The 13,250-nt window shown below is 37.7% G+C and overlaps 1 protein-coding gene across 1 annotated transcript in view; it reads left to right on the forward strand.

The window, feature by feature from the left end:
• The window catches only part of GADL1 (GAD like acidic amino acid decarboxylase 1), a gene marked incomplete at its 5' end in the record, with an annotated part of 249,026 nt that overhangs the window by 189,866 nt on the left and 45,910 nt on the right, over window positions 1-13,250 (forward strand). Inside the window, 3 exons of the mRNA XM_090142129.1 lie at window positions 2,147-2,263; window positions 8,732-8,796; window positions 9,049-9,130. Of these exons, the coding sequence (XP_089998255.1) occupies window positions 2,147-2,263; window positions 8,732-8,796; window positions 9,049-9,130 (264 nt within the window). The remainder of the gene's footprint in view (window positions 1-2,146; window positions 2,264-8,731; window positions 8,797-9,048; window positions 9,131-13,250) is intronic.

Raw genomic sequence — 13,250 nt, forward strand, 5'->3', positions numbered from 1 at the left:
TAACTGTATCTGTCCTTGATAAAGTACTATTTTACAACTTTTTACAGAAGGACACTTCAGTGAATTACAGTGAATATTCTAGTGACTCTTAAACAAGAGGATGTATTCACTAGTGACAAGAGCACAGAATGTTCACTGGCTGTGAATAGGGAGAGTCTTAGTCCTGTTTTCAGAGGATTTAGTCAAGAACATCTATTTAACTTCATTGGCAAGAATAAAAGTGTGATTCTCTTCTTCATAGAAAATTGCAATGGTAACTATAGTTTTTTGAATTTGTAATGGTCCTAAACTTTTCCTCATATTCTGTCAGGCTGTCTGCTGGCAGCTGGGCAGGCTGTGTCATTGTGATGTAGCTGTGGTTGAGGAACTTAGAAAAACTGTTAAGTGCAGCAAATAAGTCTTAGCCTCACTTGAAAGTGCTTCATATTTGAGCTTCAGGTTCTTTTGTAAGTTTGATTGACTTTTGTTATAGGCTGTAGTAAGAATGAATGACCAAGAAGTGAATTATAGGCTGGTAATTCTTTGTGAGTGTGTGGGATTAATTTTAATTTATTCCAAGGCTACTTTTCATTGCTTTAGCAAATTGTAAGGAAATTTTGAAGTATAAATACATCATAATTATGTGCTATTCTAAGAGTCCTCTACACTGCTAAAGAATTATGGGGCCTGGAGCATGTCTTCTGTGATGAAAGGTTGAGGGAGTTGAGATTGCTTAGAGAAGAGAAGGCTCTGGGGAGACCTCGTTGTGATCTTCTGGTACTTGAAAGGAGTTTACAAGCAGGAGGGTGACTGACATTTTATACAGGTAGATAGTGATAGGGCAAGGGGGAATGGATTTAAACAAAAGAGGGGAAGGTTTAGATTAGATGTTAGGAATAAATTCTACACTCAGAGGCTGGTAAGGCACTGGAACAGCTGCTCTGAGAAGTTGTGAATGCCCCATCCCTGGAGGTGTTCAAGGCCAGGTTGGATGGGTTCCTGGGCAGTCTAATCTTGTGATTGGCAGGGGGTTTAGAACTAGATGATCTTTGAGGTCCCTTCCAACCCAAGCCATTCTATTATTCTATGAATTATAAAACTATCAGAATGTAAATGAGAATCAAGCCTGCCTGGCTGTGTTGTAGATGTTTAAAAGTGGCAACACTTAAAAAAAGAGGAAAACAAAGATCAGATTTCAGTTAAAGTGAAGCTACGTGAAAGACTTGCACTTAGAGTTTGATTTCCATGTGATGTCTGATTGCAGTGAAGCTACTCTGAGTTACATCAGCTCAGAGACTTACATCATCTGTGAGATTTAACTCACTGCAAATGAACTTCAGGGATCCAAGATTATGCAATTTAGTAACAACTTCTGTGCTTCTTCTATAGCTGCACTGTCATGTTGTGAGCCAGGTACTGGAATGAGCGGAGTAGTTTCTTCAGCATGAATTTACAGCTCATGAGAATGGACAATCATTGCTAGGATTTATACCCTCAATTTCATAAGTTGCCACAGATCCCTTCTGATCTTTAAACTGTCAGATTTCCAGTGGTCTCTCTACTGTGGTTCAGTTGTCATCGACATCCCTTCCTGTTTTCTAGATAGTAAGTAGCAAGAGGATAGGACTTGGCTGTACACGGGGCATTAGGATCAGATAGCAATGGTCAAGTTGTGGTATATGCCAGTGCTGCCTTCCCTTGGCAAAGAATATAGGCGTTGTAGGGAGAGCACAAGTGAGTCCCTGAAGGGGTGAGCCATTTCCCAGCATGGGTAGATGCTGGCTGTACTAAAAGTGTTTGGCACAATGGTAGGAAATTGGATGGTAAAATATGGAAGATCGAGAAATGAAAATCAGTGTATAAAAAGGGATTTTAAATATCCAGAGTGCTTTCATCTTGATAAAACTGGCATCTGTCAAAACAGTCTGAAGCTGTCTGAACTAGAGCAGTCTGCCCTGTGATGGAAATGCCTTTTTTTTTTTTCCTAAGAGTCAGCATTTTTATATGCAGGACCTTCTTTATGAGGCTCTCAGTGCTGGGAAACTAAAATGTAGACTGTCACATCTTTGTCCTACTTTTCATGACCTTGTTATACTTCAGCTCTCCATATATACTGAGAGAAATGAATGGTGTGAATGACAGTTTTTTGTTTTGAATCCTATTGCAGGGGTCAGCACCATTTCTTGTCTGTGCTACCGCAGGCACAACAGTACTGGGAGCATTTGATCCTCTGGATAAAATTGCTGATATCTGTGAGAAGTATGACCTCTGGCTTCATGTTGACGTGAGTTTGTACACTGTGTGCTTTTCTTCAGCATTGCTTTTTCTTTCATAATTCATATTTTTCTTTGACTGTTGATGTTTCTGTGTTGTAGTAAGTTGGACTTAATTAACTTCTTTTTTCTATTGAAAACAGAAATATATATCCGTATTTGTGTCTGTTCCCTATGCTGAAAGCCAGCAAATGATTTGGTTGTGTCATGCAGTCAAGACTTTCTTGTCATCGTCATGCTAATTTCAGATGATTTTAAGATCAATTTCTTTTTCCTTCTTGCTACCACCCAAAATGCTTCAAGGATGATTATGTACTAAAAGAACCACACTCCTTTGGGGAATGGACACATTAGAAATGTGGTGTATCATTCATACAGGCTGAAATAAAGGTATTTCGGCTTCAACCAACCAGATATTATTCTGTTTCACAGTTTCAGATTTCAGTTTCCTGTACATCCCCTTAAGTTTTCTTAAACTGTTCAGAAATTTTTCTTGTCTCATTTCTTTTTATTTTTAGTTCTAGATTTTAAAATCGATTTGTGAACCCCTTTGGAATAATCACTGACCCTTTTTATTACTGGCATTATAAAATCAGTTCATGAACCTCTTTGGAATAATGATTGAGACTATTCATTATCCGAAAGAGCTAGCTGCAAATGTATTTTTCTAAAAGTAGGTCTCTTCATATTTTCTTAAACTGGATTCTTTTTATAGTGAAAATGCCATGAACTCAGAATGTCTATACCAAAATCCATGGAAAGATGAGAGAATCTGGAGCAACATAAGAAGAGATTTTTAGATCTGCTTTAAATTTTTCAAGTGTTTTGTGTTAAGCAGTTAAAGAAAAATCACATAAACAATGATATGCAGTTCATATAAAACTGTCTCAGACTTGAATTAAGTCTTCATATGTGTGAGTCAAAAGAGTTACCTTACTGACTTGGAGGCAAAGATACAGAATTTAGTCCTAATATTTCAAGTGTCTGCAGAGCCACCTCCTTGTTTTATGCTGGTGAGGATTACCCAGCAGGTTTTACAGCAGAAGTGAGGAATTCATGTTAGGTGCTAGTCGCTTGTGTATCTGTTCATAGTCAGTGAAGAGATGGGTGTATTCCAAGTCTCTGTTGGAATACTCACCTAGGAGGTGAAACTGCTGGAGGCATCTCCAGTGGCCATGGGAGAACCATGAGCATTTTCCTAATCTACTGCCTATAGCTGAATAACTAAAGCTAGGTGTATATACTGGGGCAATATTCTGAACTATATTACATAGGCAGTTGCTGGTGTTCTGTAAAAAACTAAATTTTCCTTCAAATTTACCTCTTGTTAAGCTAAAGGGAAAATGTCAGTGAATATCTTAGTTAATTTTCTGTTTCAAAAGTGACTGTCACATGTTAACTTATTACCCATAGAATAACAAATGTACAACCATAAACTGGGTAGTTTATGGTTTTGAAGACTCATTTTTCTCTTAGGATGTGATTCATGTTATTAACCTTTCAGTGAATTCTCAGCCTTCCTTGGGAGTTCTGTCAGTATTTTGTCCGTCTTTTAATTCACCCTCATTTGAACTGTCAAGAACTGAGTGCCTTGTTTCTTTATTTCTGTTTAAAGTTTGTAGCTATCTGTATGGAAATGGAATAAAGGGAAGAGACTGAAAGCTTTGTATGTAAGTGACGTAAGGCATATCTATATATACAAACATGCTATGATAAAATGGTCAGGCTGTAATTTCTAATGTGACCTTTACTTCACTCACAGCAGTATTTGGAATACTGGAATAATATAGAAAAAGTAAGGATCAGGCATCTGCCATTCAGAAATAACGTGTAAGAAACACAATGAAGGGTTTGATTTTATTTTTTTCTTTACTTTTGAGCAAGCCAACCTCTTTCTAGCTTTATAGTCAAGAACATTATATTAGATATCTTTGAAGATCTGCATTCCTCTGGAAGATCTATCTTCCAGTTGAATGCTTTACACACAATTGTGAGGTCTCATTTTTATAGCAAGTACTGCTTCTTTGTCAGTGAGTTACTGCCATAACCTTGGAGGAAAAAAAGATACAGTACCATTAAAACAATCATTTAAAAACAAAGAAAGCTTTAATTTAGGACTCTCATCACTGATGAGAATCAGGATTATCTACCACAAATGATCTCAAGAACTGTCTATGCAGTTTTTTGCCATGAAATGTCAGTGGCATTATTTCCAGATTTACACTGTTTTATCTCATTTCAGAATATCTTCTGATACAAAAAAATTGATATGTTTGCCTTAGGGAGACTCTTTTCATTAAGTATGAAATGATAAAGTTCATGATCCTTAGAAAGGGCAAAAGGAGAAAATCAACATAAAATCAACAGGCTTCAGGAAGATAAATTTTAGTAAAGCCAAAAATAGTAGATAAGTTCTTTCATGGAAACAGACTTGAAAAGGAAGTTAAGAAAAAGTTTTTTGAAAATAATGCCAATAAGCCCAAACTATTTCAGCAGTCAATCAACAGCCGGTGCAGAGACAATATTTTGTGCGCATTTCAGCATTCATACAATGGTCATGGCAATAATCTATCATTCTTAATTAGTTGTTTGACATCATCAATATGCACTCAAGCTTGAGCACTTTTGTATGTTGTGTATTGTGTACATATATAGCTTTAAACACAGGGGCATTACCTCCCTGCTGGTCTTTTACAGTTTTTCCCATGGCTAACCAGAGCAGAAAAGCTGTTTTAACCTATTCTCTCATGCTTAGGTAGTTGATTTAATCACATTGCAAACACCCAGTGACTTCCATTGTTTGCTGTGATTTCTTACATATGAAAGAATAATTTTCTCATACTGCATGGATGCAGCTGATCTTCATGTGTTTTGAGCTACTCTGTATTATTCTCAGTTGAATTTACCAGAAACAAAATGTGCCCATCTAGGTTGGTTAATCTACCTTTCTTCTCTAGCCTCATGCATGGAGAAGAAGCTGCTAACTTTACTGTGTGTTAGCAATAACTCGTGGGAAATTCTCATAAGAAAGACAGAGAAATGCTATGAAGCTGCAACTGTGGTAGTGAATGAAAGCCTGGCTGGAAAATCATACTCAGAGAGCAGCCATCAGTGGTTCTCTGCTGAAGTGGAAGGATATTTTGAGTAAACTTCAGGAAATATATATCCTAGGTTATGTTATCCAGTATATTTATTAATAACTTAGATGAAAAAGAATCCACTAGCTAAAAATGAAGATAACATAAAACTACAAGAGGCAGTGGGAGGACAGGATTAGAAATTTGAGATCTTGACAGCTTGGAGAAGAAAGTGGAAAAACTAGGTTACAGTTCAATAACGTTATTGCTCTAGGTTTAAGCTCAAATAATCAGCTGCACATAGAGCTTGGAAATGTTGGCTAGATAGCAGATCTCCAGAAAAAGATATGATGTTTGCAGTGCATCACAGATTAGCAGCTTTAAGCTTTTGCAGATAGGGATAAACATCTTGACAGCTTCTTTGAATAAAAATACATAAAATAATCCTTTCTGCTTGGTGCTTCACCTGCTATATCCACAGAGTCCAAATCAGAAGTTACATTTCAAGAAGGGCTTGTTATGAGCTACTGGTCATTCTTCAACCAATCCTATGCACACAATTATTTGCCATAACAGCACTGCACTGCACCTTCCCTATGTCCTGGTTTCAGGCAGGACCAATTGCACACTGCTGTGTGGTTGTTGTGAGCAATAGGTGCGTGCTTGGGGCTGGGCTGGGCTGCTCAGTGGGGCAGAGCCACCACCATGATGGCACATGGTAGGTGATGGCCATAGGGCGGGCTGGGCCAGGCCTCTTGCAACCTTCAGGTTGCGGGTTGGACATGGCTGAGCTGCTGCAAGGAGGAAAAGAAGACCACGTGTTTCCCATGGTTACTATAAGTAAGATAACAGAGGTAGCAGTATTTAGGACTGACGTTTCATTCTGTAGGTTTTTGGCAGTTAAACATAAATCAGGTTGCAAAGTCATGCAAGCTCCATCACTAGAACTCTTTAAAAACAGATAAAGCTGGTGATTCTCAGTCTTCATAGGTACTTTCTTGTTTCTGGCCTTGTATCCCTAAGCACTTCATCTGTGAACTGGGCAAATAAACATGAAGCACAAATTCACCTCCTGGTACTGTGGCTCCAGGACACATTGGAAGGTGATGGAGATGCACAGCCCTGCAGTGCTATTGTACCTGTATGGGAACTGTTGAGTCAGGGCCTGAACCACTGATTGATCACCTGAGGCAAGCACTGGGTCAGCCATGGAGCACAGGTGAAGGCGATTCAGCTGTGTGATGGAAGGGGTGGAGCCTGGCTGCACCTCTCCTAGACCCCATTTAAGGACTGACTGTCACGGGGAAGGGTCTCTTTCTGGAGATCCCTTCTTTTGGAGTTTTTTGCTGTGAGCCTAGGATATGGGTGAGCATTTTGTCTTTTTCCACCATGATAATCTTTCTAACTATAAAGCTGTAAAAATGACATCCTAACTATACCTCTCTTCTACCTGTACATTTGTTAATTGTACGTACTTCTTATCCAGTTCTCCAGAAGCAGTTTTTAAGATAAGGGCAGATAGAAGTGCTGACAGTGTTGCTTAGGTAGCAGTTGTTAATGTCTCTCTGCACTTTATCTATCATTTTGCCACTGATCACAAGCTGGGTGTGTTCACTGCTTATTAATCTATACAAATGACAAATGTTTTGCAGAAGTGAGATGGCTGATCCTGTCTCTGGAGGTAGCACACAGTGGGATGAGCTCTTTTGAGCTTTTCTAGTTCTGTTTTATATGATAGCTTGAAAGTGTCGATTTTTTTCAAATACTTTGGTTGCAAATTTTTAAAGGAATTATTGTATGTTAGTGTGTTGCTTATGAATTGTGAAAATTGGGGAATAATTTCATAGCTTTTCTGGCTTTTTTTTTTTTTTTTTTGAACAAGATGAGTAAAATTTGTCAGTAAATAGGAAGATCATCTTGGCTAGGGTAACGCAATTTTAAGTCATGGTTCTGCCACAGGCATAATGTGGAGTTTGAGACAAACAATTTCCTCTCTTACATTCTGGTTATAGATAAAACAGCAGCCCTTTTCTCAGCAAGAACGTTGTGAGCATGACAACATAAAATATGATGTTGTGTTTGTGTATCGCATTAATGAGAGCTAATGATCTGCATGCAATTGGGCAAGTTATTAACCATTCATTTCCCTTACTGTTCTTGCTTCCCAGAGACAGCAGATCTTACTCCTAATGCATAGCATGTGAAGCTAATGTTTCATAGACTAGCTCTCACAGCTGTTTTTTCAGGCAGTGAAGAAAAACTCAAGCAAAGATACAAAAAACACATGCACCCCAGAAATACCCAAAGCCAAGCAAGCATGAGTTCAGCATACTTAAATCAAGAATCTTCACAGTGGTGATTTTTTTTCTTCATTAATCCAAAATATATGAACTTTATTTTTTTACAATAAGCTGAATCTGGATGTTTTGTGGACTGGTGCATCTCTGAGGAGTGTTGCTTACTTCACAGAAAACTATATGTAGATTCTTTCTTCATAAATGCTGATAATTTTTTTTCAAATTTAGTATAATTTCTCAAATACAGTATGTGGCCCCCTAGATAAATGTTGTTTGAGAACTGGAGATAAACTGCAGCTGGTGGGTGTTATGTGATCTTTTCTGAATTCATAAATGAGTCACCTTCCTTTACTTGTGTCTAGAAGTTAAGTGTAATATACACTTGTTGTTTAGGCTCCTTCTGGAGTGCATGGAGAGAGACATCTGCAGAAGGTGTTGCTCAAAGATAGGCATCTGGATTAGATAAGAGGATAAAAGAGTTTCAGTGGAGAGCTACTCACTACAGAGAATGCTTCACTGATGCTTAGACTACACTCCTAGTTCTTAAATGACCTGAGATAGATGTGGTGAGTGCTACGCTATTTTAACAGCAGTTGGATTGCTGGTCACAGAAATGCTGCTCTTGCAGATTTCACTTTTCATATAAAAACTCCATGGAGTATCTTACCCAGGCTTTGCAGTTGGCATTTGGTGGTTGTTCTCTCATTTGTAGGAATTTCTCACAAATGAGATACTAGGAGGATGAAGATGTACAAAATGGGGGCTTTCTTCTCTCATTGCTTAGGCCGGAGGGTTGGAAACGTCTCTCATTCTGGAATGGACATGGTTATGCAGAAGCCCTTGATTGTACAGAAAGGGCAATGTAGCTTGTGCTTCACGTTCTAGAAAAAAAACATCAGCTCCTCTAATTTAGGCATAACTCCAAGCAGTTATCTATCTTCTCAGTTGGTGAGGCTGAAGGCAAAGTTTAGCACATTGACCATGTAGTAAACTAAATTTAAAATGTGATAAAACATGGCAACTAATAACTAAATGAAGCGCTATTGGAGAGCACTAAGTACTTCATAAAAATAACATTGCCTTGGCTCTGTAATTTTTCCAACAGGCTTCTTGGGGAGGCTCAGCATTGATATCGAGAAAGCATCGCAGACTTCTTCGTGGTATCCAAAGGTAAGGCAGTTTTAGGTCATGGTCACTCTTATCAGGGACTGAGATGGACGAATGTGGCCTAATGGCCTCCACGAAAGCTGTGTTTTCCAAAATATGTACTATTATTATTTATGGGGGGGGGGGGGGGGGGGGGGGAGAAGGAAAATCTGATTTATCTGCTTAGAATGCATTTAGGCATTTTTGACTCTAGTACCAATGATTATAGGTGCAATTTCTGTGCCTTCTCCCCTTTCTCCTTTCGTATATTTATAGGGCAGATTCTGTTGCCTGGAATCCCCACAAAATGCTGTTGGCAGGAATTCAGTGCTGTGCTCTTCTGGTGAAAGACAACTCTGTAAGTCCCTCCGTCTTTTTTCTCCTTTTTAAATGTAGTAGAATGTCATTGCTGTAATGTAGAAGTGGAGATAAAAAGAAAACAATAGTTTGTCAACTTTACTACACTGCAGTGCAAAGGCTGAATGATGTTAACTGATACTATTTCCAATTTCACTAAGAAATTAATAAAAATTAAGAAAGTAGGGCCAAATAGATGCAAGTCACTATACACATCACTGGTCAAACTTTGCAGCTGGTGCCTTTCCTAGTTAGCTTCTGTGTATGATTTGCATTCAGAATTGAGTATTTTGTTGGCTGGGTCTGCAGTGTTTAAACCAAGCTTGACAAAGTCTTTAGAATAGCCATAGCCATTGGGACTGCAGTAGTACTGTCATTGTTTAAAGAGTGCCATCTATACAGAACTACTCTTTGCATCTTACGTGGGTTTACCAGAGTGAGAAAGTAGAAGGATAGTTGTAAGAGTACATGCAGTCAAAGATGCTGAGCCTTCTTTTCTTAAATCTACTAGTTTTTCTCTTCAGCACTAAGGGAATTTAGGCTTTCCAAAAACTATGAGTAGTTAAAAGATCTAGCAAGCAAACAAAACTCTGATGTCAAGTGTTGCAAAAATGACTTGAGTCTGCAACATATGCATCTTTATGGAATTCTTCTATCTCAATAAAGAAAACAGTAAGTGGTTATTTAAAGTACCACTACAAATTCAGCCCTGAAAAAGCTTACATACATTTTTAGCTTGTGCTTGGCTTTGTCAATGACTGAACATTATGAGGATAAAGTCCCTGAGGTTTGCATCATTGTTTTGTGGTCATGGTCTGTAAATTAGTTTTAAAAGTCTCTGTCAAAACAGCTGCTAGTTTCTATTCAGCTGTGAGTTATCTGTCCATGTAACTGATTGCTAACTCTTGGTAGTTAGAACAGATGAGGTCTAAAGGGCATAGATACTAATCAGTGCTCTCTTGGAGCAGTTATTTCCAAGTTGTAGACAAGACATGATAGGAGAACAAGACGTGTGTCTCCTCATTTCCTTAGGCTGGGGTCTGTGGAATTAAAGGGGATAACAAGTTCCAGGACTACGTGTCCATCACTTTATCTTTATTCCAGACTGAAAAAGCAGCATAATAGAGTTATTGACTAAGGTTAATGTAGTCTCTAAGTTGTAGGCTTTGGAAGAACTCAGCACTGTATTTTTAACTAATTAGGCCCAATACATAGATAGATGTAGCTTCAGGTAATAATTACACAACTTAGGCTGCATACTGGAAGAGAGAGGAAAGAAATGGAGAGGAATGAAATATTTTATTAACCTTGGCATTTAGAGTCTCTTTACAAACACTGTTCCAACTCCAGGACTTTGATAGCCTTTGTATTCTTCCACAGAGTGTAATACCTGTTAGAGCACTTCTATTCAACTTCTAAATCACAGCTATGCAGTGTTGTGTAAGAAGTACTTGTAGAGATCAATCCTAGGCAGTTGAGAGGTGAAATACCAAAAGTGTTACTGATCATATAATCAGATTCTATAGTACAATGTAACATGATCTGGAAAGTGGAAGAAAGGGTCTTACTCTGTGTTTAACTCCTTGAAAAGTGGCATTTAAGCATTCTGTATATGAAGCAGTGAAAACCTTGTATTCAAACATGAGTGTGTGCTAATTTGGGGTACCTATCAGTCACTAAGAAAAATGAAATGCATATTTAAGGCACTTTACCAAAAGGGCCTTGCTTCACTTTGATCCTCTCTATACCAGATCCAGAGCAGGGAGTTGGATCCAGTCTCTTTTTTTTTTTAACCAATAAAAGTGCACAGTGTTCGCACACTGGTACGAATAGGGAAGGATATGTGTTTCCAGTTCTTATTTTGAATCCTTTTCTACTGTTCCTAAATTACTTCTATGTCTATTGTCATAGATGAAGTCAACATATAAATATGAACATAATCCCCTTGCTCTATGAGTAGGATGCTGAGGTGGGAGCTGGAAGAGTTTAGCACAAATTGCTCTGTTAGTAAATGTTCAAGTAGCCTCAAGAGGTTAGTTTCTGAAATAATGAATTCTTCAGGTAGTCAGACCAGCAAAATGTTAAGCACTGACATTAAGTGGTGCTTTTGTATCAAGCCTTAGCTCCCTTTGAAGGCTTCATTAAGGAAGTTTTGGCTTGACTGCCCATTTGATTAAAGGTCCATTTGGAAACTGAAGATATTAGCATTGGAGTTGGGTGATTTTAAGTGGACAAATAAAGCCTTTCCGGTCTTTTTCTTTTTGAATGTAAAGACCAGGCTTTGTATTTTACTTTGTTTCAACAGATGATCTTCATGATCTTGAAAAAGAATAATCTGATAGAGTAGTAACATCCTGTTTTTCTACTAGCAACCGCAATAGTGACTGATTTGGTTGTATATTATTATTATCACTATCATGTTTTTTCTTTTTTGCCCTGTAGCATCAGTGAAGCTATGTACTTTAGCAGTGCTGATAATCTGAAGACATTGCAGCTAGATTATTAGAATGAAATGCTGTATTTACATTCCTACACAGACTTTTTAAAACAATCTACAGGGAAATGTTGAGTAAGGAAATCCTCCAGCCTTCATGAAGCAAAATTGGAGTAGTTTCCAAAGAAGACAGAATCACAGAATTGCCAGGGTTGGAAGGGACCTCAAGGATCATGAATCAAGACAGATTTAAAAAAAAATAAAAATAAAATACATGTTTGACTTGATTAGAAGAAAGAAGTGTTTTCACCAAGGGGAAAGAGAGATTGGTTAGTCCTCTGAGAAGGGTCAGATCAATGACAATTTCTCAGTGCTTAAATTGCTCAAGAAATGCACTGCTATCACTTCGTCACTGCCATAACCTGAATAACTTTCATCACTTTTGTGACAAGATATACTTTTTCAGAACAGACTTGTATTGCTCTGGTATGAATTGCAATGATTGTTTAAACACAGAGCTAGAGGAACTGATACTCTGAAAAATTTAGTGAGTGTACTTTGTTCTTGAATGTTCTTAAGATGCTATGAATCAGCCTGAGGTTGTGCATAATCCCTTAAAACCTCACAGTTACTCCAAATAAAATCCTTCAGGTCTTTGAATCCTTGCTGTAATCTATATAAACATGATTATTATCATGTATATAGAGAACTAATATTTATTACAAATAGCAAAGTTCTGTGACTTCAGATCTAGGTTAGATAATTAGTCATCCATTCTGGGGGAATGAACAGAATTCTCACTTACTGCTTAAAAATAAAATCTAAAAGAATGTAACTAATGAAGTCCCAGTTCAGCACAGAATTTATTGGTTCTGCTAGATGTACCTACAGTGTAATCTCTTCCGTACCATTAGCAGTGTCACAAAGATATCTAATTCACTGTTTTTTAATTTTTTTTTCTGGAGCAGCTGCAGGAAGCACTGTTTCCCATTATTTCTATTTGAGGTTGGTACCACTGAGAGCTCGTTCTCACCTCTTGAAGTGAATTACAGGGATGGCTTTTTGTAGTGCACTGTTTTTGATAATTTTCAAGTATGCCATTCAAAAGATTGTCCTTCTTGCTTTAGATGAATGAAAATAGGAAGATATTTGTCTTGGGAGAAAAAGCTATTCATGTTGTGTTAATAAAATTCAAATTTACTTATTACTGGCAGTGGAAATGAAAAGAGATCAGAAGATGTGCAGTAGATAAGTGTGTTCAATGAGGAAAAGGATATTTTGAATTATGTACTGCAAGGAACCGGAGCTTGGATGTATTGGTTTTGGTATCAATAACAATTTATTTATTTGCAATTAATTATAACAGCTATCTATAGACTTAATCAAAACCAAAAACTCTTAGCAACTTGCTGCAGACTAGGACCTTTATGAAAGTACATTTCCTTTTTCTGAAACTTTTAACAGCCTCAGTTTAAGACAGAGAACTATAATTAGTTCTGATCAAAGGGTAGAAACAGATAGAAGATGCTGAAGAAAGGAAGAATCTCAAACTTGCAAATGAATCAGTTCTAATGAAATGTTTGAGATTCTTCTGAGCTGGTGTAGCAACTCAGTTACTGTGTGGACAGTCATAGAGGTCATCTTGGGAATGACAACATTGAGTTAGAAAGCATACATTTTCTTTCAG

This window comes from Phasianus colchicus, chromosome 6 (assembly GCF_987193195.1).
Source record: "Phasianus colchicus chromosome 6, bPhaCol1.hap1.1, whole genome shotgun sequence".
NCBI lineage: Eukaryota > Metazoa > Chordata > Aves > Galliformes > Phasianidae > Phasianus > Phasianus colchicus.